Source organism: Poeciliopsis prolifica, unplaced genomic scaffold (assembly GCF_027474105.1).
Source record: "Poeciliopsis prolifica strain line A6 unplaced genomic scaffold, Auburn_PproV2 SCAFFOLD001, whole genome shotgun sequence".
NCBI lineage: Eukaryota > Metazoa > Chordata > Actinopteri > Cyprinodontiformes > Poeciliidae > Poeciliopsis > Poeciliopsis prolifica.
In genome coordinates this window covers 5,421,770-5,448,575 of record NW_026562376.1, presented here as the reverse complement: position 1 = coordinate 5,448,575, position 26,806 = coordinate 5,421,770, and the positions used below count along the sequence as shown (strand labels likewise).

General features: G+C 38.5%; 2 protein-coding genes across 4 annotated transcripts; both read right to left on the bottom strand.

The window, feature by feature from the left end:
- Nucleotides 1-60: 60 nt before the first annotated feature.
- On the bottom strand, nt 61-11,653 carry nat10 (N-acetyltransferase 10). The gene is made up of 29 exons (XM_055040356.1): nt 11,559-11,653; nt 11,323-11,443; nt 11,161-11,252; nt 10,917-11,088; nt 10,373-10,495; nt 10,238-10,299; nt 10,049-10,163; nt 8,908-9,015; nt 7,730-7,863; nt 7,561-7,654; nt 7,379-7,477; nt 7,160-7,296; nt 6,334-6,458; nt 6,103-6,253; nt 5,237-5,333; nt 5,033-5,149; nt 4,503-4,604; nt 4,351-4,425; nt 3,781-3,897; nt 3,566-3,699; nt 3,174-3,222; nt 2,997-3,093; nt 2,168-2,275; nt 1,912-2,084; nt 1,718-1,837; nt 1,537-1,635; nt 509-582; nt 350-430; nt 61-273 (listed from the first exon to the last, which is right to left on the bottom strand). Exons 2-29 carry the CDS (start codon nt 11,434-11,436, stop codon nt 141-143), a joined length of 3,102 nt encoding a protein of 1,033 aa, XP_054896331.1. The 5' UTR covers nt 11,437-11,443; nt 11,559-11,653; the 3' UTR covers nt 61-140.
- A 718-nt stretch (nt 11,654-12,371) lies between these two features.
- On the bottom strand, nt 12,372-25,242 carry caprin1b (cell cycle associated protein 1b). Of its 3 annotated transcripts, none has more exons than XM_055040370.1 (18): nt 25,097-25,242; nt 23,045-23,200; nt 22,620-22,682; nt 22,440-22,526; nt 22,124-22,362; nt 21,960-22,042; nt 19,996-20,172; nt 19,868-19,920; nt 19,698-19,781; nt 19,317-19,490; nt 18,291-18,399; nt 18,147-18,208; nt 17,981-18,073; nt 16,765-16,911; nt 14,360-14,513; nt 14,091-14,270; nt 13,034-13,140; nt 12,372-12,936 (listed from the first exon to the last, which is right to left on the bottom strand). In XM_055040370.1, exons 2-18 carry the CDS (start codon nt 23,198-23,200, stop codon nt 12,850-12,852), a joined length of 2,055 nt encoding a protein of 684 aa, XP_054896345.1. In that variant the 5' UTR covers nt 25,097-25,242; the 3' UTR covers nt 12,372-12,849. The 3 variants fall into 3 exon arrangements, with proteins under 3 accessions (XP_054896345.1, XP_054896353.1, XP_054896362.1); XM_055040378.1 differs by having other exon boundaries at nt 14,091-14,267; XM_055040387.1 differs by lacking the exon at nt 16,765-16,911.
- Between the last annotated feature and the right edge of the window lie 1,564 nt (nt 25,243-26,806).

The following is a 26,806-nucleotide window of genomic DNA, read 5'->3' as shown; positions in this document are numbered from 1 at the left end:
TTTGCTGTTTTACAGCGTTGTATGTTCCTCATGTAAAGTGTAGAAATAAACTCAATAAGGAGCAGAAATAAAATAATTTTTATGCATCTGAGTCCAAAGACGAATCATGTGCAGTCCGATCACTTTGCAGGTTTTTTTTTTTATGCCTTCTTTCCAAATTTTCCATGTCTGTCTTTGTTTTTCTTAAATTTTCCGTGTTTCATTTCCTTCCTCTGCTTCCCGGCCCCGTTGCTCGTTATGGCGTTTTCTCCTTCCCATTTCCTCTTCTTGTCGCTGTCGGTAAAAGAAACACGATTACCACTGAGCCCCTGAACAAGCAGACGGCGGCGTTTTCCTGCTGATGCTGCACCTTTTGATGCTGACAACAGCCGTGCTCCCCGCTTTCTTCAGCACCTGGTCCCACTCCTCATCATCGCCACGGATCTTGTACCTGGAAACACAAAAGAAGTCGTTACCGGTGCAACAAACGGTGTTTTCTGTCCAGCGATGCGTCGACCCAAATACTCACTCTTCTAGCTCCATTTCCTTCACTTTCTCCAGATCTTTCTTGTGCCGCTCCTCAAACTCTTTGGCAGCTTCAGTCTATGAATCAGAAAAACACTGCAGTCAGTTTTTGCTTCAGACACAAACTTTATCATAAAACAAAAGGTTTTATGATAAAGGAGTGTCTTAATACCAGGGCTCCTCCAGAAAACTTGCTAATCCCACTGGTTTTGTGTAAAAAAAAATGCTAAAAATTTACAAGAAATGTGAAAAAAACAGATATTATTGACAATATCTAAACACCAATTATAAAATCTTAAAAAATGACAGAAAAGTAAATGAAAATTATATAAAAAGACAATAATAAATAAGCAAATTTAAGCCTGTGAATGATCAATTATCCACATAATTAACATAAACCTAATCATTTCCAATCTTATTTTTTGACAATTTTCTTTACAGAAACATAATCTGTTTAATTTATTGTATTTGGTTGAGTGTTATTTTGGATATTTAAAATGTGTTCCAATTTTAGTGTTTTTTTATTTTTAATTGTATTATGACATTATCAATGCATTAATATTGTTTATTGCAGTAATAAGGACAATTAATGGTGCAGCAAACTTTGTTATTGTGACAGGAATAAGCACATTGTAGGCAATATTATAAATAATATAAAATTATGCTATTAATAAAATAATTTTATTTCTAAATATTGGAAATGGGAGAATCTTGTCAGATTACGTTTTTTTGTTGTTGTATATACATTTATTTACTTTCTTTATTATTTTCATTTAATGATTCAAATTATAAAATAACTGCAGATTTAAAAAAGTATAAAAAGATAAAAGTATATCCTAAAGCACATGTGTTGTTCGTTGTTTTTGTTGTATCCAGATTAATGTAAACCTCGTTTGTTTGGTTATTTTATCTTTGTTCCTGTAATCCGGTTGTTTATTTTGTAGATAAAATAAACAATCCCCTTTTTGTTAGTCTGTAGTGTTTGTTGTATAGAAATTATTTGCCCCGTGTTGCATCACTGAGTTCTCATACCAGATCTTCATTAAGGCTTCTGACAGTCGGCTCCATGCTGACGTCTTTAGTTGCCACCATTTCGGCTTCGATTGCTTTTTCCTGGATGCTGGTGAAAACCTGCAGAAGGTCAAAGGTTAGCGTGTTGTTTAGCGCTACATTTTTTTAAAAAATCTGATAAAACAATCAAAAAAAAACTCACCTGCACGAATTTCCGGATCAGACGGTTGAAGAGCCCCATGAGCTGCGAGCTCGGCAGCTCGATTTCTTTCTCCAGCTGATCCACAGGTTTGTGCTGCAGACCAATTCCCAGCAGCAACGCCTGGACAGGAAGAGTCAGCCAATCAGCATACGGTTGATCGCAAACGGGATGCGTTGAAGTCAGGATAAACCTACACACTGCGCGGCCGAGAGGGAGACGTCTCCGAGCTGCTTGAGGAAGAAGATGCGAGCCACGGTGGGGATCAGGTCCATGACCAGGTGGTAGTCCACCATGCTCCTGGAGTACAGCTCCAGGCGTTTCAGGTCGTACGGCGTGAAGTGGGCCGCCAGCTCGGCGCTGCTGAGAGCTGGTGGACATTTAGACAAATCAGACGAGGCAATCCAGGGCGGAAACCCGAGATTTAACTTTTTATTTTTAAAAACGTCTTACAGGCAGCCTCCTCTTTCAGCTTCTTATTCTGCAGGATGCTGAGCGCCAGGCTCGGGTGGAAACTGCTGAACTGGTAGGAGAGCAGCGACAGGAAGCGCCGGCGGAAATCTGAGGAGGGAACGATCAGGTGGAGGGAACGATCAGGTGTTTGTCGCTTAGGACTATGTTCAGCAGAAAAATACCCAAATGCAACTCAGTCGACTTTTTTCACAGCAATATGAACGGCACAATTGAGAGTCTGTTCGTCCAAAAGAAAAAATCTGATTTGTGCCAAACTGCAAAAACACAAAATCTTATCAAGAATTTATGTTCTAGTTTCTTTTGCAAATATCTTAGTAAATTTGATGTGGCGCAAACTAACTTACAAGTAATGTTTCAGCAAGACATGGGCTTGTTTTAAGTTTATAAGTTAAATAATTTTTCTTCAATATTAAGGACTTATCAACTTAACTCATAAGAAGACATTTCCCCATGTTATAAGTAAATTTATCTGCCAGTGGAACTAGAACTTTTCCATCAATATTAAGGAATTATTTACAAAAAGAACAAGTCCCTATGAAGTTGCTTTTACCTTTGTAGGAGCTTGTAATAAGTTAGATTGTCTTATTTCAAGTTTCCACCTCTTATCCCAACTCTGCATCCAAACAGACTTTCCTAAAGAACTTGCAATCAATGCAACGCTATTTTTTATCCTTTTTCTTCACTTCCTTCGACTTCTATTGCTGAATAAACTTTAAAACTGATCCATAGATGGTGGCGTCCATTATTATTTCTGTAAACAGTCTGACTCGAGCGGCTTTAATTAGTTGTATAAACCAAGCAAATCCACCTTTCCAGAAGGCGGCGAGCCACAAGCTCTCCTGCGAAGCCTCGTCCGTGTTCAGCTCCTTCAGCATCACGCAGGAATGCTCTCCTGTCAGCTCATTCTGGGCCAAACAGAACATGTCGGTCATCAGTTCAGAAATAATACACAAACACAAAACATTCATCCAATATCAGGACTTACAGGTGTTTGCCGTAAATAGACCGGAGTGTAACCCGCTTTCTTCCAGAACCTGCAAGATACCAAACAGACTTTAATAAAAGACTTTAAGTCTGAAAATATGTTCCAGGGTTTGTTTCTCATCGATGAAACAACTGAAAAAAAAGGAGAAAATTTCTGCCAAAAAACATTCAGATTACTCTCAAAAATAAAATACTCCTTTTCTAGAAAATTTGAGATTGAGCTCAAAATTTCAGATTTTTTCCTAGTAAATTTTAAACTATTCAAACTCAAGAAATTTCTTTGTATTTCTATAATATTTCTGAGATTTATCTCAAAATTTCTTAGTATTACTCATAAATTTATTCCTTTTATTTTAACCTTTGACCCTGATACTCCATTGTGTTTCCCCTCACTTGAGCAGCTGTGCCGTGAGACCGTAGGAAACTCCTAAATAGTCCAGCCTCTCAGCTCTTCTCTCGCTGAGCTTCAGCAGCAGAGGAGGAAGCTCCTTCCGGGGAGTCACCACCTCCTCCAGCAGACTGACCGCCTGAAAAACAACAAAAAAACATTTATTGCCCTCTAACCAGAACGTGAAAGGAAACCGTCGGATTGTGGCTGATGTGCTTACTTCGCTGCTGACGGAGGTGATCTGCGTGTGAGCCGGTTGGACGCTCTCGTCCATGGTGGGAAACTTGCCCTCGTAGTACATCTGCAGCTGCTGCAGGGCTCTGGAGCCGTAGCCCATCTGTTGGAGAGCGGCAGCTCAGTAATTATTATAAAAAAGGGAAGGATAACGGAAATACAACTGTTTCACAAAGACGTCTTTCCCATGTTATAAGTGAAACCATCTGCATGTTTAGATCTTTTTCATCGATGTCAAGGAATTATTGACTTAAAATAAGCTCAATTTATTGCTGAAAAATTACTTGTAAGTTAACTTTGTCTTGTTGCAAGTGTGCTAAGATATTTGCACTAAAACTAGACCAAAAACAATTGGTACAATTTTATGATTTCACAGTGTAAAAAAAAATTATTTGGATTGCATTTGCCTGCTGTGTCAACGTAAATAGTTGCTCTTCACTTTGATTTCAAGCTATAAAAAAATTCCGGTGCCTCACAGATATAGCTGCAGCTTTTCACCACCAACACGCCATAAATTATGAACACACACTCAGAGCAGGTCTGCAGCGGCTCTCACCCCTTGGTAGTCTGGATTGACCGCGATGCGAACCACTCTGCCTCCAGACAGGCTGCCAAAGTCTGCATCTTGAAACTGTGATGGGACAAAGGAACAAGTCATCAGCTCACAATAGAAACACACTCACGGTGTGTGTGTGTGTACCTGTGTACCTGTTCTGATACAGTCCAGGGGATGAGATCTCCTGAGGCTTTCTTCCCTCTGGACAGACTGTTGAGGATGGACTGCCTGGAAATTTCTCCTTCAAGACAAACCTTAAGAACCAGACAAACAAGAATCTGTTTTCTTTACAATGTTACTCATTTCATAACGACTTACATTGTTGTTAAGTCACATCATAGTAAAGAAGCCCAAACTCAAACCGAGGACTATGATTTGACACCAAAGCCATTGATCTACTTGCTTATATTAGAGCAAAGATTAACTTTCCATGTTAGTTATCTTAAAAAAATAATGATTTCAATTGGCCAAATCATGTGTGATTTGACACCAAAAGTATTATCTGTGATGAATATAGCCAAAGTTAATGCAGAAATGAACATTTACTTAACGACCATGGCAGCCATTTTAAATTTTTTTAGTGGCTAACGCCTTTTTTCCCCCCCAAGCAAGTTCCTGGATGTATCTGTGCCAATTTGGGTTCTTGTATCGGCATGTGAAGGACTTTGCTCCTCTGTAGTACCTGAACGACGGCGAGGACTTCGGGCAGAGAGTTCTGGGTGGGCGGAACGGGCGGCAGGAGGCAGAAGAGGTGGTGGGCCGGAGCGTCCGACAGCAGCTGCAGGTCGTTGGGGGAATTCTGGAGCGGCAGAAAAAAAGCAGGTCAGCAAAAATAAAAAGACACAAATGACGGCGTGTGATTTTCAGCTGCAGAACGAAACGTCACCTTGTAGTGCGACGCCACATAGAGAGCCATCAGCCTTTGCAGAAACGCCTCGGATGCCTTGTGATAGCAAAACAGCGTGTCTCTGTTTACATAATACCTGAACAAAGTTCGCTAAGGAGAAACGCTGGAACATCTGGGAAATATTTCACTAAATTCACAAAATAAAATAATCCAAACACATAAAGACATACGAAGACTTTTTATTTTTCTACCCTGATCTTCTGGATCCACTGTCCTGCATGCTGTAGGCATTTCCCTGCTCTTGCTGAACACCCGATCAAAGTTATTATTTACTGAAATTGACAAAATAACAATTAAATGTGATAAAACATTTTCGTTAGCCCAAGTGAATAAAAACAGTAATTTGTGGTGAAAAACTAGAACTAAATGAAACTACATTGGCATTATTAAAACTAAAACACTAAAATTTTAGATATATTACCTTTCGTTTTTGTTTTGAAACAATTTTTCAGCCTTTGAATTGATGTGATCTTAAAAACTAAGAAAAACTCTAAAAACTAAAACTAACCAAATCAGACAAACAAAAAGTCAAAATGAAACTAAACTATAATAAAAAACCCAAAGTTATTATGACCCAGAACCTGCAGCAGCAAACAATGACAATTCACCTCTGATCAATCCCGGAATATCAATAGATATTTTTGATGAGGTATTTTAGTCCATCATAATGTTCTGCTCATGTGTTTTATAAATCATGCAGGACTTTATATCATTCAACATTTTGCAGTGGAAAATTGTCACTGCAATAGGTTTTATTTCCCAGGAGTGTTAGTAAATGTAAAAGATGTTGCATTTCATTTCAATATCTTATCATTTAAAACAAATTGGTTAGAAATGAAGGATACAGGTCACAGGCCTGTGGCAGCGGGCAGCCAGAAATGAGTCTGGGAATGTTGAGGCAGTCCAGACAGAGCAGCTCATTCAGCCACTTCTCCACCGCGTCGCCCACACCGTACCGAATGGACTCATGCAGAGAAACCTCGTGGAGAGTCCGAGCTGCGCACAGCAAGACACGGTCAAACTAAACTCTGCTTGAGGAGGGAGAGGAGGAATAAGAGGACAAAGGTGATGGGAACCTGCTGCTAGCCTTGCTGTGTTTGCGTTCCTGTTCTCTGCAGAAAGGTTCTGCTGACTGTCGGCGCTCTGCTGCCTCAGCTGCTGGATGAGTTTGAGAGAAAGAGAGCGGCCGGTGCCTTCATAGCTGCAGAGGAAGCACAAACTCTTCTGAGTGGAACGTTGATTACAACCACAAGCTTCAGTGCATTTCATTAAGACTCTAACACAAACTGCTGCGAAATGCAAAACTAATAAAATGCTGTTCAGAGGTGAAGAATAAAACCTACAGCTGCACCGATTGCAGCTTTCTTACCGATCACCGATCTTTAAAAAAGATTGATCCCGTCTTATAATCCCGTCATGAGAAATTTTATGGAACTTTTGTAATAAATATAAAATATGTCATTCTTATGAATTTAGTCCATCGTCGTGTGTTTTAGGCTGTAAGACATTTGCAGACTGACAGTTGTTTCACATGTAAGTATCAGCCGATCACCCAAAATCAAATATGGGGGCCGATCAATCGGTGCACCCTAATAATAACAACATGCGCCTGTTCTATACGACTGTGGCAAAAGACGGAAAACCTGTGAGGAAATGCTAAACATACAGCTGGAGCGTTCATGAAATGGTTCAAATAAAAATTGAATTACTAAAAATAACATTTTTTACCTGTTAGTAGTGGAAGCAGAAGTTTTTCATCAATATTAAGTTATTATTATAAGTTTCAGGAGAATTAATTGTTGCAACATTTTTTTTTTGCAACTAAACATTAGTTTCTCTGTCTTTTTATGCGTTAGCATGATTTCTGTACGAGTGGCGGTTGGAGTTAAGGTTCTTTCTGACCCGTTGATGGTGGAGGCCATGAAAACCAGGTAAGGCCCCAGAAGGTTTTTAACCAGAGGGAGCGGGATGGCCGCAGCCTCGTCGATGACCAGCAGCTCCGCTTGGCCCAGTTTCACCGCGTCTCCAGGATGGATGTACTGACGGACGTCACAGTGAGAATATTTTAGTTTTTTATCATGATATCAGGTCGTTAAGGCGTTTAAAGTGGCTTAAAGTTACCTGAATGGTCTGTCGATGCTCTTTGAAGATGTTCACTCGCACCACTGCTTTGTTGAATTCAGGATTTAACGACTGGATGATTTCGTAGTCCAGATGCTCCTGCAGATTAAAGCTCAGCGTTTTAACCTTCTCTGCCTTAATACTTGATTAACTACAGGTAGGAGGATGCAGGCGCCGTCTACCTGATACTGCAGCGCATCGAAGCCTTTGAAGATGAATTCGAACATGGTGTGAAGGTTGTCGGGACTCGGCGACGTCACGAAGATGTTGGAGTAGCTGAATTAAAGGAAGCAGGAGTCAGCGATGATGAACAGCAAAATGTTTGATATTTGGGGTGAATTTGATCTGTACCCAAACGCCACGGCTCCTGCGACCGCCAGCCCCATGGCGGCGGACTTTCCTCGGCCTCGGGCGGCGGTCAGAGCCACGGTGCTCCTCAGGGTCTTCTCTGAAACGGCTTCGATAAACTTCAGCACGGCCTTAGCCTACAGGAACCAGAACATTTATTATCTGAGGACTGGAAGGTGCAGCGTTTTCCAATGTACTAATAAAATAGACTACATTTAGTTAAAATTTTTGGACTTATAAGGGAGATTAACTCTACGACGTAATATTTAGTCCAGGCTGGGATGTACATTTTTTAACTACAAAAGAAAAAAGTAATAAAAATACCAGAATAAAGTCGTAATATCAGAATAAAGTCATATTTCATGAGAACCCCAATGCAAACAATGACAACATTTTTCTTGTAACTTTGAGACTTATTTTTTAGTTAAAACTGCATCTTTTCTGGCTGATATTATAACAATGTTCTCATAATAAAACAAAACATTTTTGTCATCTGTTTTTTTTTAGAAAACAAAGCAAGGAAAGGACAAAATATTGTTAAAAGATGGATTCAAATCATCATGAAAAAATCTGATACCTTCACTGGAAAAACACAAAATCTTACAAAGTAATTGTGTCCAGTTTATAGTGAAAATGTCTTAGCACACTCGAAATAAGAGAAAGCAACCTAAAATGAAATTTTTGACAAGATATAGAGGCTTGTTTTAAGTCAATAACTGCTTAATATTGATGAAAAGGTTCTAGTTTTATTGGCATATAAATTAACTTTTAACATGGGAAAAATGTGATGTTATAAGTTAAATAATCTGCCAACTGAACAGGCACTTTCACACCAATATTAAGGAGTTACTAACTTAAAACAAGCCTCTATCTCGTACTGAAAATATACTTTTAAGTTGGTTCTCTTATTTAAGATATTTTCACTATAAACTAGATAAAAAATATTTGGTAATATTTTGTGGATCTGCAATTTTATTTTTACGATGTGCTGCCCAGCGTTGGAAAAGCCACTCCAACAATAATCCAACAATAATTGGTTAATTGTGGTCCAAAAGTGTGACGTGAAAGCATAAAAATGTCGACAGCCAAATTTGCAATCAGCATTTATTATCTCTAAATTCTCCAGTGGGTGTGACAACATTCGGCAGTAAACCTGGAAGCAGCGTCTGATGGATGCTGACCTGATCCAGGGTCCTGCAGCAATCCACCAACACGCCAACAGGCTGCGTGTCTTGCAGAGACTCCTTCAGGTCCTTCAGCTCCTGCTCTCGAGGAGACAAACTGTCCTCCTGGACAGGAGACAATGAAGACAGATTTAACCAGAGAACTGAACCTTTTTTTGTGAAATTCATGGCGTTTCAAATACTTTGATAAAGGAATCTAGTGGTCAGATTTCAACAAGAAAAGATCAACCGCTGACTGAGTTACTATGAGTGATCCAACAGAAAGGGTGTCCAAACTTTTTGTAACTTGCACCACAATTAACAACAATAACAAAAAATAAAGGAATAAGGAAAAAACACAAGGCAAAAAATGTAACAAATGAAAGAAGAAAAATTGTGAAAATATAGATTTCTCTAACAAATGCTTAAATTATTGTGCAGAAATGTAACCGTTTTGCACGTTTGCCTCAGAAATTTAAGCGTTTATAAGTTTTAGGTTTCAAACTTTACCCGCAATGTGAGCTTGAGTTAAATAATACTGTTGGAAACACAGTCCAGGTGAGTCTAGTATCAAATAAAAGATAAATATGAGAAAAAAAATTCTCCCCAAATCACTGTTATGTATGGTGGGAAATCTGTGATGCTCTGGGCTTTTTCTTTTCTAAAGAAAATATTTAAGTTGGATTTTTACTTTTTTTTCCCAGTGTGAATGAATTTATTTCAAAGATTTTTACACATTTACCAGAACAGCAAATAAATATGTCTTAACCTGTCACAATAAAAAAATAAATCAAATAATCGCATAATAAATTAAAACAATGACAGTAATTTCCATTTGGCTGCTTTATTGTTTTTTTCTCGGTCTCCTTCTACTGGTTTTCATCTTGTTTGCAGAAACTTTATAATTTATTATATTTGTTGTTTTGTTTATTTATTTTGTATATTAAAAATGTCTTCCAGTTCCTGTGTTAAGACGTTCATAAAAAATTAAAGTTCATTGATTTTTCAAAATGTTTTCTTGCATTATGGTCTCAAAACTCAAATAATATAATTTATCACAATAACTTCTGAGATAATTTTAAATTAATGTGATTTAGTTTAATTCCCAACTTATTAAAGAAAACAAAAAAACAGAGTTGATTTCAAACAATTTTGGTACCTGAGTCTTGGGAGGGACTGGCCTGATGTTCGCCATGTGGCTGGAAATCGGCAGGATGTTGAGCTGGTCGTCGATAACGACGCAGTTTTTACAAGAAGAAAGCGACAGGATGAATCTAAAAGAAAAACAGAGGGATTTACATTCCAGTTTTGTTCCGCTGAATAAATTTCACAAAAAAAAGAAACTGACCTCTCATTAAATCTGCCAACGACATCCTGATGAGCCTCGGTTCTGTATCGGGAGTGAACGTCCTGCAGGGAGAAGGGAACTGTTCTCCTCTGAACTCAACTGATGAACTGATAGCAGAAGAAGCAGAAGGCTTACCATGGTCATAGTGTAGAGCTGCTTCAGAGAGTTCATCGTCCTGAGGAGAATCACCACTATGCCGCCTCCTTCCACCGTCTCAATGGTTCGCGCCAACAAGTTGGGAGTGAGCGCTTCAAAATCCTGGGCAACAAAACTCAAAACATATTCAACTAAATCTGGAATTAATTTGGGATTAATTAAGTACTTTAGCATTTATCGGCAGGAAGGTGTCGGCGACGACACATTTTGGTAAGTTAAGTTTGAGGTATTGTAGTTAACGTAATACCCAATATCAGGTTATTACGGTAATTTCACTCCTGCTGCTGCAGGGTTAGGATTAGTTTTACTTCAGCTTAATCTGCTGAAAATCACTCCTAGATATTAAAAGTTCCAGTTATTAAGAATAAATGGGCAAAAATATTAACTCACAGGACATTTGAAGAACTTCATACAATAAAAATAAGACATCCAGGCGGAGATTAGAAACTTAGGGCACATAGAGTTAAATTAAATTTTAATTAAGCGATGCTTTGGATTAAAGTTTGTGCAGAGGCAGACTCACCTGGAGGACACACATGCCGTACGTGTTTCCCAGGATCTTGTGCGTCTCGTTGTAGTAACAGTAGCGGATGTTGGTCGCAGCGACGAAGAGCTCAAACGGGTCGTCCTGATTCAGGTTCAATGTTCCAGTCTTGATCTTCTTCTGCAGCTGTCTCATCCGTTTCTTCCGGTTGCTGTTTCAGAAAGACAAATCAAATCCCTACTTGCTCATCACAGCTGAATGCGCGTGTTGTTCTCACACACACCTGCTGAATCCGAGGTCTTTCTTGTAGCACCAGAGGACCGACGGTCGGGCTCTGACTGCGGCTTTGGACAGCATGTGATGAAGGATCACCACCTGGATCAGAGGCAGGTCTGTTTGTGTTAAAGCTGTGAAAATAAACTCTGCGGTTTCTCCGGGTTTGTACCTGATCTCTCCCTCGGTCTCCGACCACCACAAACATGGTTCGGTGTTGCAGCGCGACTCCATTCTCGATCTGGACCCGAATCCGGTTGTCTACTTTCTTGCGGACAGTCGCCATCGCGCTTCTGCCGAGGAGAGAAACTCAAAATAATCATCAATGATGAAAAAAAAAATCAATGGCCGCAGTCATTCAGACAAACGTAAACTATTATAAAATTCAACCATAACATTTTAAATTACCTTAAATAAAGCTTTTGGATACTTTTTGTTCACTTAGTAATCTTCTAGTTTACGGCTGCATGGAGCTACATGCCGACCATGTTGATAAACTCACGTGGAGACGGTGGTTCGTGAAGGACCCCTGTGTGACGTCAAAATAGTGCGACGTATTTTAAAGTTTCGTTTTTGTTTTCACCACGCGGTGTACAGTATAACATGTTTTAATTTCGTTTATTTTAGTAATTGTTACTAAAATAATGCTATCCCGATGCTTAAAGAAATGAAAAACTACCAGAAACCTCAAGCCGCAGCCTGTTGCTGGCATTACGTCAGCGACCCGCCATATTGGGAAGGGAAACGGAGGTATCATGACGTGAACGTAATAATTGGCTTTTCAAAACAAAAAATATTTAGTTGTTTATATACAGCATATTTAATCAAAGTATTTATCACACTAGAGCAAAATTCACTTTTCTATTAATTTGGATAAAATGATGAGCTTTTTTTTTTTTTTACAGATGAACCCAAACATCATAGTTAATAATTTTTTTCTTTTATGTTTTGAGTGAAAGGCAGTTTAAGAGAAATTCGTTTATGAGGCCAATCTTCTTGATTGGTTAGTCATTTATTAAAATAAAATATATTTTAATAATTTAAAATATATTCTAGTTTTAATTTTGATACTATGTAAATATTTTTCAGCACCTCCAAGAAGCTAACAAAGCCCAACCAGTTTGACTCATTTTAGGATTAGTTGAAAATACTCTTTGCAATTGTTTTGTTTTTATACACAACTAACATATTTTTATGTAAAAACTCAAAGCTGAAACATGATTATGCAACACAACTTTATTGAAACTCTTGAAGCAACATCAATTTACAAACAAGAATACGGGAGCTTGTTAAACAAAGTCTTCTTTCTTTGAACCAAAATGACAGAAAAGAACTGAAGAAGGGAAATAAACTCCCATAATTTGGACCAGCAGTGGCAGGTGCATTTGTTAATAAAAAATATATATTTATATATAACTTATGGAATCTTTCAAGTTTACAGGACTGTTGGTACACACGGCTCGTGTGAACCAGTGATTGGGTTCACAGCTTACCTTGTGTTTTGAGCTTTAAATGATTTTTTTTTTATTTCCAGATATCAAAGCTCGCATCACTTTGATTGAAAAGACAGAAAGTAAAAATACCACTGATAAGGAACAAAGAAATCAGAGCAAACATGAGATGGGGAAATGCATTCATGAATTTTAAATTTTTCAGTGTGGTGCAAATTTTTCAGTCACAGTCATTTTAAAAGGCCATTTCAGGATCGAATTGCTTGAGAGCTGCTTCTTGAAACTCCTCTGGGTCCTTGGCCAGCTCCTCGCTTGTAGTTCTGTTGGTAACCGTCCTTGATCGCCCGCAAAGAATAGAAACATTTTAGAAACTTTTCTCACAGCACATTTTGTTTTCACAAAGCCAGCAGAGACTTAAAGCTTCTTTCATACCCTCTGAAAACTCCCATTTGGGTAATCGCGAGGTGTGTTGAACTGGGGCTGTCCATATCCGGAGTTGGGAGTGCTGGCGAAGGGAGGGCGATAACCGTCATAACCACCTGAAAAAAAATATATAAAGATTTCCATTTAGCTCCAGAACATTGATGGAAAAACATAAATCGGGACATTTCTCCAGTCAGGGAAGTATTTCTCACAATCTGTCAAGATATTTAGGTTGTAAGAGTTCAGCAGTTAATGGGGGGATTGCTCTTTTCATCTTTGAGTTTTCAACCTGCGCATCACTGAACAAGCTGAAAGCAGGCCTGCAATAATCCCTCGAATGATTTGATTAAAAATATGGTCAAGGTTTAATCTCTTGCCTCAATTCTATTCATTTGTATTAATCTGTTGGGGAAAAAAATGTGTTTTTAGTAGGGCTGAAGCAATAAATTGAGTTAAAAGTGATTCATTATTCAAATAATCAACTAATTTAGACACTGATTAATCGTTAACTGAGTATACAGACTCAAAAAAAAAAGTCTATTTGCAGAAAAAAAACCTAAATCTTACTTTTGGTCTAGTTTCTAGTGAAAATATTTTAGCAAACCTAAAATAAGACAAAACTAACTTACAATTAACTTTTTTATAACAAGAAATAGGAGCTTGTTTTAATTAATTAATTCGTTAACATTGATTAAAAAAAAAGTGCTTGTCCCATTGGCAGATTAACTAATAGCAAGATATTTTTCCCACGTTATAAGTTAAATTATCTGCCAATAGAGCAGAACTTGAAGCAGGTGAAACTAAAATGCCACCTGAGGAATTCTGGGTAGAACATAATTATAGACAAAGGTTATTTGTATCTTAAATGCAAAATGTATATACATTCTTTTACAATTTCAGCTTAATTACAGCTCTGAGTGTGCTGTCCTTTCAGCAAATGTTTTTTTTTTCTCCCCGAGTCTGCAGACTTCAGTTAATCAACTGATTACTAAGTTAGTTGATGACTATTTCAGTAGTCGATTAATCACGACTAATCGTTTAAGCTCTGGTGCAGATGAGCGCTGACCTCTGAACCCGTTGGAGGCGCCTCTGTAGCCGTTGATCATGCCGCGGGCGTTTCTGGGCCCGCCGCGGCTCATGCCTCTGCTGTTGTAGAAGGACTGAGCCTGCCTGCCGAAGCCCGGGCCCTGCTGAGGAGGCTGCTGGTGACCCCCGCTCTGGTCCTGGGCGTGGAAGGCACCGACTACTGGAGACCGGCATCAACAGAAACTAAAGTCACACGGGCGCCGATGGCATAAAGAATGTAAAACTAAAACTACTACAATGATCACCCACCAGACTGTAGTTGCTCAGACTGAATCTCTGTCTGCTCCACAGAATGCTGCGTCTGGCTGCTGAAAGCCGGGTTGTAGCTGTTCTGGTACTGGTTGGCCTGGTTCAGGGCCTCGGGCTCATTAGCTGGCGGGACTGGGGCATTAAGGTTGAACACCTAACGGGACAAACAAAGGCCACATTGAGGTGAAGCCAAAACCAGAGGAAAGCTCATGGGTTCACTAGCTGTGATGAACCTCATTCTTCATTTACTGGATGTATAAGAAACCCACAAATACAGCAGAGAGGTACACAGAGCAAGCAAGAGCTTCATGTACATAATCCAGATTATGTGTAATCTCTAATCACATTCCTGGATATTAAAAAAAAAATGGCATGAAAACAGTTAATGCTCCAAAGCAAACACTCAGAAAACTGGCAGATATATTTTAGAATCAATCAACAAACACTTAACATTTAAAACCTTAATAAATTGTAATCCTGACTCAACATCTGGAAGCAAAATATTTCAAAAGCATTTTCTGACAACAAAACAATGTAATGGCAACACCTCGACAAACAGGAAACAGTTTAATACGCTGTTTCCTGCCAATAGAAACAGCACTGATGTTGCAACGATTGCTGCAACATGAACCTTTTTTCTTAACATAAATATGCCAAGCTGATATGCAAGGAAATTTTATTTATATGCCACATTTTCAGCAACAAGAAAGTTCAAAGTGGTTTGCATGAATTAGAAGGAAATACAAACGAAATACAACCACAAGAAAGACAAAAAGGTGAAAAGTAAAAAACTAAATATTGGTTCCAAATATTTAATTAATAGTCTATTTATGAACTAATACGGGTTTCTCTGGATTTTAAATTTGCTCTGGATTAGTGAAGCTAGATGTTGGTTCTCCATGTTTGATTCTTGTTGCTCAGCTATAAACTAACAGAAGTTTCCCAAAGCTTTGCTCTGATAATAAGCTAATGTGTTAAACTTATTGGCAACAAAAAAAGATGAACTACTGTCAAAGAAAGAAGTGAAGATAATCTTATGTCTGTTGCCAAGGCAACGAGAGCTGTTTGTGAGCATAAAGTTCTTCAGGAAAGAAAATTATTTATTTCTCACTGGTTTTTACGTTTTATACGTTTAATGTTTGTGTTGTTATAGCATTTAAGTTACCAGAGATTTACGTTACTGTCGTGCTGTTACACCCTGAACACTTTTGAGTGAATATTTGCAATAGGAAATGCGTGGTCTTTTTTTTTTATTTCTGTTTTTAGGTTTAGAAGCAAATAAAAAAATTTACAGATAATTACGTTTTCTTTTATGGGATGTTGACATTTATGGCAAATGATGTGAATGAAAAGAACTTTTAGTTTCCAAAAAAGTTAGGAGGAAAAAACAATAAATATTGCTGATACCTATGCCATTCTATAGTAGAAATTAAATGCAAAAACCTATTTTTGTGCATGGAAATTAGATGTTTAACAAATACTTAAAGTCTACATTTGTAATATCTAATTTCTTTTTTTTTTTAATTGTTTAATTCCTCTCTTTTGAAATAAATTTTTTAGAGCCATTATGGAAGGTCCAAAGAGCCACAGGTTGCAGATCTTCAAGTCTTTTCTCTGCAGTAGATAATGGACTTATGTAACTACAGCAAGGCTCCTTACAGCAAACAATTGTTGTTAGGAAAATGCCTTTAGATATCAGATGAACAACAGAGGACAGAACGAGAGCAGAAACAATTACATTTATCTGAATGTTACAAGTTTTAGTGAATCAAATGATCGGGCTTGAGACAATTAGTTTTTAAATCCCTCAGTAGAGTGCTGGTCTTTTAGGTTTCCAAACAGCTGTGTTCTTCCGATGTCTTCTAAAAATCGTTCTTTATTAATTAAATCTTACTCCCACTACTTTTAACTAAGGTGAACTAGTTGGAAACATACAGTTGTCATTCAATTCCAAGCTGCCTTTTGTTCACTTTTATTTTTCTCTCAACCATTTTTAAGAGAATGACCAGAGATAATCCTGAGCTACAGGCATGAACAGCTCAAACTGATGAGGAATACTGCTCTCCTTGCAGCACCTGGATTTTTAAAACAAAACTGCTGTAACATGATGGGAAAATAAACATAATGCTGCAACAAAAGGAGAAAAAAAAAAAAAACAGGCATCCATGTTTTTCATCAAATGTGCACTCTGGTTTTTTTTGCCAAGTCTTAAAGTCGAATCTTTGGCTGCACTCAGGCCTCTGGTAAAAGCCAATATGAGCCTCAGCAGCTACTGACATTATGTCATGCAGAACAATGCAGACAGACACACAAGAGAAGCATGAGTTTGCATTCAGTGGCTAAAGGCAGTATGAGACTGGTTTGGCGTTGAGACAGAGAAACAGGAAGTATCATCACGGCCTTACTGTTTGCATTGACTGGAATGGAGCTGCATTGACATTGATGCCACTGCTGTGAGGAGCTTTGGAAACAGGCTGAAAGACCTGCGTCTGAGAGGCAGGAGGGAGAGCTGTGGAGAGGGGAGGCTGTTCTGACGACAATGACATGGAGGTCTGTTGCAGAGGGAGACACAACACACATTACATTTAGGGTGGGGATGGATATGTATGCTGCTGAAAGGCTGAGGCTGGACTTTTAGGACAGATTAGAGGTTTTTTTTGTTGTTGTTGTTGCTGCAAATGAGATTTTCACTTCATAAATTATTAGTAAGACAGGTCTTTTCCTTCTGTAAATTGTTTTTGCTAAAAAGCAACAAATGAAAATGGATACCAGATGGTCAGATGTTCTCTAGAAGGCAGAAAATTTGTTTCAACACTTTCCGCTCGTTAGGGTCGTAAGATAAGCTATTTTAACCACAAGCTCTGCCAAGACCATTTATTGATTATTGCTATATCAGTCCATTATCTGCATCTTAAGACACTTTTCTGACAATGGTTTACTAGAAATGATTACAAAGTTCGTTCATTTTTTCCCCCACAGTAAACTTAAAAAATTCAAGTAAATTTTCAAACTTTTCCAGCACCAGAGTCTGGAGATAAAACAGTACAAACTGAAGACGCTCCAAAGAAGAGCTTCAGTTCACCGTTTTATTAAATCATTTATGAATATTGTTAATAGCATCTTTTGACAGTATTCTACAGTACGGACCAGGTAAACTAAAATATAACAAAAATGTTATGTTTCAAAATGTTTCTCTTACACACTCAACAAAAATAATTCTGGTAATTCTAACAAGAGAAATTTTATCTGATTTAACTTCAGACAGAGAGAAAAACAAACGTTTCCAAAGTATAGGTTGTTAATCATCCAACAAACAATGCAATCTTGTTAGATTGCAGTGGATTTTTTAAAGGGTATCAGAGTAAAATGGGCTTAAATGTTCATGCACACTGAAACTGATAGGAAGAATCTTGAAGCCAAGCGTTGTTGTCACTTCACTGCTCTCCAACATGCACTACTTTTTGTTACTCCGTCCAAATAAAATACCTCCACATTTGTTACCAGAACTTTACAAAACGAGAAGGAGTTCAGAGGGTCTGAATCCTTTACCAATCTTAAAAATTAATGAATAACTTGATCATTTCCGTGGGACTGATAGACGTCAGAGAAAAGCTGCCTCACCTGGATTGGGTCGATTGGTTCTGTTGAGGGTCGTGAATCTGGTGTGTGAGAGGTCTGGTACAACGGCGGCGGTGTCGGCGAGACGATGGAAACCTGAAGACAACACAGCCGTTTGATTTTGGCGTCACTATCGGAACCTGCATGGTGCTCAGGGGTAAATGCTCACTTGTGTGGGCTCAGGTTGTACAGGAACAGAAGTGGGTTGCGTTGGCCGGGACTCGGGGTGACCTGCAACAGTCGCACTTTAATCAGACGCGAGCGGATTTGCCCCGTTAAACCACAACACGGCATTTAATTGGGTCAAACGTACTTGGTGGACAAACCATCTGCGGTACGTCCAAAGGCTGAGCAGGTTTCATCGGCTGTGCTGACACGATGGCGGGATCGATGGGCTGTCCGTCAAACTCCAACATGGAGTCCTGAGAGCAGAAAAACTTCGCAATAACGTACGACAACAATATCACGCAGCAGCTGCGTTTCCAACAACCACTTAACTGCGCAATTTCACATTTAGAAAGTAAATTTTATTAATGGAGAAACGCCAATTAAAAAAAAAAAAGGTTGCTTTCACCCAAAGGATGAGGTGGATTTTTCTGGACGTACTGAAATTGGTTTAAATCTCAAAACTGCAACGGAAACACGAGTCACATGATCAACAACTGGATGTTACCATGAAGAGCAACAGGAAGTAGTTACAGGATGACGACACAGGATGTTTTCTGTAATTGAACACAATTATTTACGTGCAACTTTAATTGATTTTGTTATTTAATGGAATCAAATAAAAAAAAAATCTTTGATCCCAAAGGGAAATTAAATGTCGTTGTAATGACCGTTGTCAAAAACGTTTTTCCAATTTTACCGGACGCATCAGAATCAATCAAGCCGTTGTTTTCCATTGCTGGCCTATTTGTTGGACACATCAAATGCTCCATATCGTGGCGCGCTAGACATGCAAAACAAGCCTCAACAAGCCCTCGACACGCCTCCACATAGACTTTGAATTCAAATTCAAAGTCACTCATTGATTCAAATTCTCCAAAGAGTTATTGCAGGGAGTGATGGCTGTTGGCAGTTAAGAACTCTTGTAGCAGACGGTGTTACAGGGAATCTGGAGAAGCCTCTGACTGAAGACGCGCTGCCTTCCCCAAAACAGTCATGAAAATGACCATGAACAGCAATTCAAGGAAAAGTACAGAGCTACTCCAACGTCCTGCCACCCTGAGCGGCGCAATTCTACAATAAATTGTGTTTCTTTGACATTACGAGATATTGACAAGGTTTTGCATATGTTTAATGGAAACGCAGCTGCTGATGCACAACTACCTGACCTCACCTGCATGAAGTTGTACGTCCCCTGCATCTGCGCCATCAGGTCCTGCACCACTTGCTTCCGGGCCATGGGGTCAGTCAGGGGAACAGGAGACACGAGGTTCATGGGATGGGTCTCCAGAGCAACAGGTGGCGCTGTCGGCTGTACCGGTTGCTGCTGCTGCAAGGCACTGACAGCCTGAAAGAGTGATTAAATGTTTCATTAGCAAAAGCTGCTCTGAATTCACTTCCTTTGAGTGTTTCAGAGCCGAGAGATTTTACTCCAGGCTCACAGGTTAGTTGGTGTAAAAGAAAACAGCAGTGATTAAAAAATTTATCCATCCTCATTAGCCTGCAAGATTAGAAATAAACATCCCTAAATATGTTAAGCGGATCTGCTACACACCTCAGATTCCCTGGTCCACTCATCCGCCTGCTCCTTTTCACTGCTGCTGTAAGAACTGTCTGGAATGAACTGTCTGTTTATAAACTGAAACAAAAAAAACAATAAAAACATTTGAAAGCCATAAATAAAATAAAAACTCTAAATTAAAGTTTTTTTTTTACTAATGTCACCTCTGTGTTTTCCACTGTGAGAACCTCTGTGAATTCCTCAGCGACTTCAGTTTCTGTCAAGTGAACGGAGAAAAGATTTAATTACTGGATTACTTGATTCTGAAAGATGATTTTTAATAAATATCTACCTGGATCAACTGCCTGCTCTTCTGCCTCTGGTGACTCGGCAACTGGTGCCACTGCTGCCGCCACAGCTGCCGTCTCTTCCTCCTCCTCTTCCTCACACACTCCGTTTTGATGAGATGCAATCCGGTCAAAGTATCCGCTCAGAAGAACCTGGTCCAATATGTCTTTCAGTGCCTTGTCTAGAACAGGATTAACAGGGTCAGCAACTAGAATTAAGATTACCGTATTTTCCGGACTATAAGTCGCACCGGAGTATAAGTCGCATTTTTGAGGGAAATGTTAACATTAGCTAAATTTCCGACATGTTGTTCATGTCATATCATGTCATGAACAACAAACTGAGAACATACCTTGAATGTTAACATAACATATTGAGAGTTATTCAGATAACTATAACATAAATAACATGCTAACAAGTTTACCAAACCATCCGTCTCACTCCAAATCACTAAATCAAATCAAATCTTTGTCCTCGATGTTGCTTGTAAACAACTCTAACTCCAAAAGTAGAGTAACACAGGCCTAGAGCGCCCTCTTGCAGTTAAGTGTGAAAATAACGTGATATGCACAGTTCCACCAGATGTTTGCTAATTGATGCTGGCTAGTCTGAAGGAGTTGAGTGTGGGAGTCGTAGCCAATAACATCGTAACATGATGTACAGCTCAAAAAGTATATTTTACATGCTACTGCCCCTTTAAAAACAAATCTGTATTACTCAGCATTAAGCAAATCAAAAAGGAGAATTATTTGGCTACCAAGTGTAACAGCGAGTCTTGGGGCAAATCACAGCCTTAAAAACACTCAACAGAATAAATTCAAATGTAAAACCTTCACCAAAGATTTCTGCATACGGTGACATTTTTACACTAACGAGTTTCCTTTGCTTTGTGGCTCTTCATGCAAAGCAGTTGCCTCTGTAATTTGACCCCTTCTTCTCCAAATGACCCTTCAATGAGGCGAAAGGGATTGCCTGCAGTGAACTGGGTCACCGTCGTCCCAGCAGAACTCCAGCGACCGGACCAGGGGAACCGGAGGCGACAGAGCCCCTGGCACCAAGCCCTGCTGCTGAGTCAGGATCAGCCTGCAGCCCCCAGAGCAGAATGCAGCAGCACCAAACCCGGGACCAAACCGCTGAGAGCGCAGGACGCACACATCCGCTAAACCTGATCACTTCAGTCCAGTCACTGCACAGAGTGTTCAACCAAAAACTCGCTCATGGATGCAGAAACTTTCAAACCAACTGCTTTCAGATGTCTGAAACTGATCACTTACAGTCGGCTACAACATGGTGAAAACCGTCAAGACGAAGGTTGCATCAGCAGCCATCTGATGAAATAAAATGTCCTGCCAACTATTAGCACCAGCTGGACATCGAATTGCATCCACATTCATTAACAAAAGCAGTTTTGTTCATGTTTTCTAAAATAAAAGCCAAAAAGTTTATTAAATAAAAACCACGCAATTTGGTCAGCTTTACCTCATTCTAATAAATGCAGTTGGGATTTTTCAGCCGCATTTCCAACACAAAGCTTATCTGTAAATATTTTTCTGAAATGTACAATCTGTATTAATGAAAGACAATTAAAACGTAAATCTAGAACATGTTAATATTCCGTCAGATTTGGCCCAGACGCACAAATTTACAGCCCCAATTTGTACTGTGAAAAATCTCTTACATATTTAGTGGAGAGATGAAAACGGAAGACACAATTTATATATAGATTACGAAACCAAGTCTGTTGGAATAAGCAATTATTGGCTGATAAATGAAAATGAGCTTGATAATTTAATTGGTGTGTTTTTTATTATAAATACCCAAAATAGTTATAAACTTATTTTGGGTATTTAAAATTTCTCCCAATCCGTTTGCAAGATTTTGAATGAGCAAACTTACATTATTATGCCGTTATCAGTATATTTATGTTATGCTATTTTGTCAGGAAAAGCAAATCTGATCCAAACTTACATGTAGTTCCAACCACAGCTTTGTCCTTCCCTTCAAGCAGGTCCCAAAGGTGCACAGATGCTTCTTCGTACTGATCAATCAACCTGCGAGCATCAAAACTAACAGTCAGAATCTCTATGTCACAAAAACAGAAATCGTTTTGCATCTCGGTGTCTTACACCAACCTCACGCTCTGATCCCGTTCTGGTCCCACCAACTTATAGAACTCATCAAACGTGGAAAGGTCTCCGTCGGTGAGGAGCGGCGAGCCTCCCACGCCCTGCTTCAGGTCCTGCCGCACTGCTTCGTCTCCCAGCCGGTCAAGGACAAACTGCAGCTCAAGGATGTTCTTGAGCCGCCGTTGCTCTGCCTCCTCTCGCTGCAGCTGCTCCCGCCGTGCAGACTTCTTCACCGCCTTCTGGAGCTGAGAATGAGGAGGATCAGTTAGGAAAGACTGGAATGGACACAACTCTGAGAGAAAAAGGAAATAAACGTTCTTACATCTTGTCCCAATGTAATAAATGTCTTGTGCAACTCTCGGGCAAATTCCAAGTTATTCATGACTTCTTGGTACTTGGAGAGAGCCTCCTAAGAATGTCAAAGAGAAACAAAAGGTTAAAAATGAGAAATGACTGTACAAATACTAAAACAATTAGATAATGTTACAATTCTGTTACATACCAGCTGATCCTGGTTGAGACCTTCTCCCTTGTTCTTCCTGACTTTGTAGTCATCCAGTTTGCTCTGCAACGACGAACCACCAACACAGCAGATGAAGTAGTTATAAACTTAGTGCAAATGATACTTTTTGTTCTGGATCATTCAGAATTTCAAAAAGGATTCTCAACTGTTTAAAGCCCTTTCCAACATTTAGTTTCATACTTTTAAATGTAATTTCTTGCTCTGAAAACTTTTCAGATAAAGAGTTTTCACTTGCTCTGAAGTGGAAACTTCAGAGCAACATTTAGTTTTCTACTTCATGACGAATGGAACATTTTTGAGTGCAATTTTTCTTTTATTGTTTTTGTTTTTCTTCTAATTCATATAAAGCACTCTGAACTGCCTTGCTGCTGAAAAACAGCAATATAAGTAAAACATTGTCTTACCTTCTTCTTCTCCATGTTGCGGACCTTCTTGTCGATGACGCCCAGCACCTGCTTCAAGACCTCGGACTGGCCACAGCCGCCCATCGACCCTGGAGCGGATCCCACCTCTGGACTGGCGGATTGCATGGTACTGTTTGCATTCATTGCTGAGGGCATCTAGAAATACAAAGAAAAAGTACAACATGTGACAATGATAACAAAACATTTCACTCACTAAATGTGTCTTATCTGTATCAGCAAATGTCTGGGGAGACAAAATCAACTTGAGCTGCTGTGACTTTCTCACAGAATAATAAGTACAATATAAATATTCCCTGAATTTTCATAAAATAAGCATAAAAGTAAAACAATGTTTCCTACCGCTACCAAAATACAAGAGAATATTGATTAGTTTTACTGTTTCTGTAATAGTAAACTAAATGTTCTTATTGTGGAGAATTTGATAACCTTTTACTATTTTATAGAGCTACAAGTAGAACAAGCTAATATTAGCCAATTAGTGGAGCTATCTGCTCAGGTAGCAGCCCACAGAGCTTGTGAGTTCTCAACCATTGTCTTGAATTCTCATAATTTTGTTCACTTTCAGGGGTAAAAAGATCAGATCAATGTCAGAGAAAAAGGTTTTGAGGCATAAATAAGGACAATCTCATAATTTCCATCATTTTCTGATATATTTTTACACAATTTCTTCTAAAAATGTTGCAGCAAGAATATTATATTTTGTATTATAGTCCTCTGTGGAATAATTGTATGTGAAAAAAAAAGAAAATCCATGAAGTCAGACATACAAAAGGAAAATCATCCCCCTCTGTGTTTTGTTTGTAATTAAATGTTCAACACTGTGGTTAGCTTCAGATGTTTTTAATGTGGTCTTTTTTGACAGCTAGAAAAAGCCTCATTGTTAACCTCTTCTATGAAAGCAGAATGATTTTAATATGTGCTTTACCTTCTATTACTGCTGATATTTCTCAGATTTTTATAAAGGCAGAGAAAGCATGTCTAACATGTCATTAAAATTACATAAACTACAGAAGCTGTATAAAAGTGTGGTTTTGTGAATGTAATATTTAAAATCTTACATTTTAAATGCCAGAAACAGGCATAAACTCAGCATAAATTGAGGAATTTTCCTAAGCTTTTATTTTGGCAAACTCTAGTTTGCCAATATATTGACAAAGAAACTAACTGATCTTTTTGTTTCTACTAAAACAAAAAGAAACTTTAGCTTGTAGTCGATGCAGGTGATTTTTCTGTTGTGACATCAGTACTGGAGAGATCAGGCAGGTTGGTGACTCAGGTTTAAATACCAGAACAGAGTCATTACTCCATGTTCTTTCTGTCAACACATTTCAAACGTTTGTCTGAACCCTGAGTCCTTCTTACAAACAAGAGATCAGGCAGATACTTTAAAATGAGAACATGATGCACGTTTTCCAATTGTTCTGAAGTGCAAATAGTGTAAAAAATAAAAATAAAAATCAGCCTAATGCACTATTTACTGACCATCTCTGTCGCTTCTCCATTTGTATTGCACCCCGATAACACGATTCTGTTTGAACATTTTAAAGGAAATTGATTTGTCCAGATTGCAGATGGTGCTAAACTGCGCATTCCGAAAGTAACTGTTACAGGACTCGACGATTCAGTCAAGGAAAAAACGACCATACACAAGGCGATATATGTTCAGCATTAGCTTAGATGTATGGAATATATAGTTTCGTAACACAGAAACTGTTCCTGCTAATCAGGCGATATCTGTAGCAACCTGGTAACTTTCGTTTCAACGGTTTGGTATGACCAGACGTCTGGAAATTACATAATAACATGGTAAAAAAGGTGATTCCGTCCAAGAGCGCCGTAATTCTCTCAGCAGTGCGGTCAAGCCGCCTGCTTTTGCCCCGTTTCGGTAAAAATGGCCCTGGCCGCACCACCGTTAGCACACACCGAAGAGTTAGCATTAGCTCGTCTGGCTGATGTTAACACCAACGCGTGTTGACCACCAGCTGGTCGGGAACCTCTTTTCCTCGACAGCCCCTCTCCTGATTCACCCACCTTGTTGTTATATATCCTCGGGGAAGCTTGATAGCTTAATTTAGGTAAAAGGCCAAGTTGTTATTGTTGTTGTGTTGCTTTTTATTTTTCTGTTTCACTCTAATGTGGGATCCGCCCGGCCGGCCTCACCGACAACTGAGATGGTTAGAAAGGAGGAGAAACTCTTTATAAAAACCGAGGTTCCTCTTTAGCTGTTTAAGATATGCCTGAATAAATACTCAAAAATTAAAACGAGGTACGAAAAAAATATTAATGAATCACAATAGTTCACATACTCATTATGGAAAATAATATATTTATTCTTTAAAAGAAAGTAACCACTTACCATCTACAGGACAGGTACATTTTATTTGCGATCAGGCACAACTTTCAACATACTCGTCAAAAATCTGCACAATCATTAGCTTTGATTAGGCTGTTTAGGAGTAGGCTTTTTATATAATTTTATATGCCTATTAAATATTTCTTACTCATAACTTTTAGATTTTTAATGTGTTATATTTTACAGGTGTTTATTTGATTGGGTTTATAGTATGTTATATAATTATGTTAAATTACATTGTTATTTTGGTATGCAACTATAAAATACTGATGACAGTAGTAAGTGCACTATTTAACTTGTGTATATTTAAAAAAAATAGTCCATAGTTTTGAAAACTGTAGTCAAAGTTCACGTGAATATTAATAACATTTGCTTTGTTTATTTGCTTATTGGGTAAAACTTTTCATTTCTGTAAGTAGATTCGATAATAATTTCTCATGTAAATATTTACAAATTATTTTTATATTTTATTTCATTTTAAACTTCTGACATCTGCTTTCACATAAAGCCTCAATATAACAGTAGGTGGCAGTGAAGCACATCAATAAGAAAAGAGACATGAAGGGGAGGTTCAAATTGAAACTTGACTTGTAGATATATCCACCAAATTTTTTTTTGCATGTTTTAGTTTTATTTAAAATTTTATTGGACTGAGTTTACAAACTAGATAAGAAAAATAATGATCAATGTTAAAAGATTTAACAGTAATGTTAATTGTTTTTCGTATGGTTCTCTTGCATCATTTTTATGAAACTATATTTTTTATTATATCCATTTCTAATGAGAAATTAACGTACCTAAGGTATTTTTGAAAGAATGTTGTTTTGCCAAATGCAGGAAGCAGTTGACATGGCTGCACAGCTATTTGATTGCATTGTTCCATGGAAAGTGTTTTCTTTCAGGGATAATACTGATTAGGGGAGGCACCCAAGGCCAAGAGAAGCTCCCTTTCAGCGAGTGACTCATTTCCTGCCAGGCTGCAGCATTTCAGTCGACCATCAGCTCAGTCAAACACCCCAGGGTGGCTCCTTCCTCAGGCCCCTGACCTTTAAAGCCAACTTTGTAAGGACAAAAAACAATGCTCTCCAGTCTGCACGTTTTGATGAACGAGAAAACATTTCTACAACTTTGTCAGTTCAGGAAGAGTGCTGAAAGAGCAGCCAGTTATTATCACTCTTCAATCCAGACAGGAAGCGGTTGGCTTTGTTAATGCTGTAACAGAGTTCAGGCTGTCAAAGAAAGGAATAAAAACAACCTCCTTATCAACCCTGTTGTGAATGAGAACTTTTATGGAGATGGAAATATACTGTGAATTCTCCAAAAATGTTAATATAACTTTTATTTTAGATTTCAAATTGTGGAAACCTAAAACAAAGCAGAAATTCTTC

Coding starts and splice junctions, on each gene's coding strand:
- nat10 (XM_055040356.1), bottom strand. CDS start 11,436: ATGGCGACTGTCCGCAAGAAAGTAGACAACCGGATTCGGGTCCAGATC. Junction 10,496..10,916: donor ACGGCATGTGTGTCCTCCAG/GTGAGTCTGCCT, acceptor TTTGTTGCCCAG/GATTTTGAAGCGCTCACTCC. Junction 3,094..3,173: donor TCTATTTACGGCAAACACCT/GTAAGTCCTGAT, acceptor TGTTTGGCCCAG/AATGAGCTGACAGGAGAGCA.
- caprin1b (XM_055040370.1), bottom strand. CDS start 23,200: ATGCCCTCAGCAATGAATGCAAACAGTACCATGCAATCCGCCAGTCCA. Junction 19,491..19,697: donor AGTGGACCAGGGAATCTGAG/GTGTGTAGCAGA, acceptor TCACTCTTTCAG/GCTGTCAGTGCCTTGCAGCA. Junction 16,912..17,980: donor AACCAATCGACCCAATCCAG/GTGAGGCAGCTT, acceptor CCTCTGCAACAG/ACCTCCATGTCATTGTCGTC.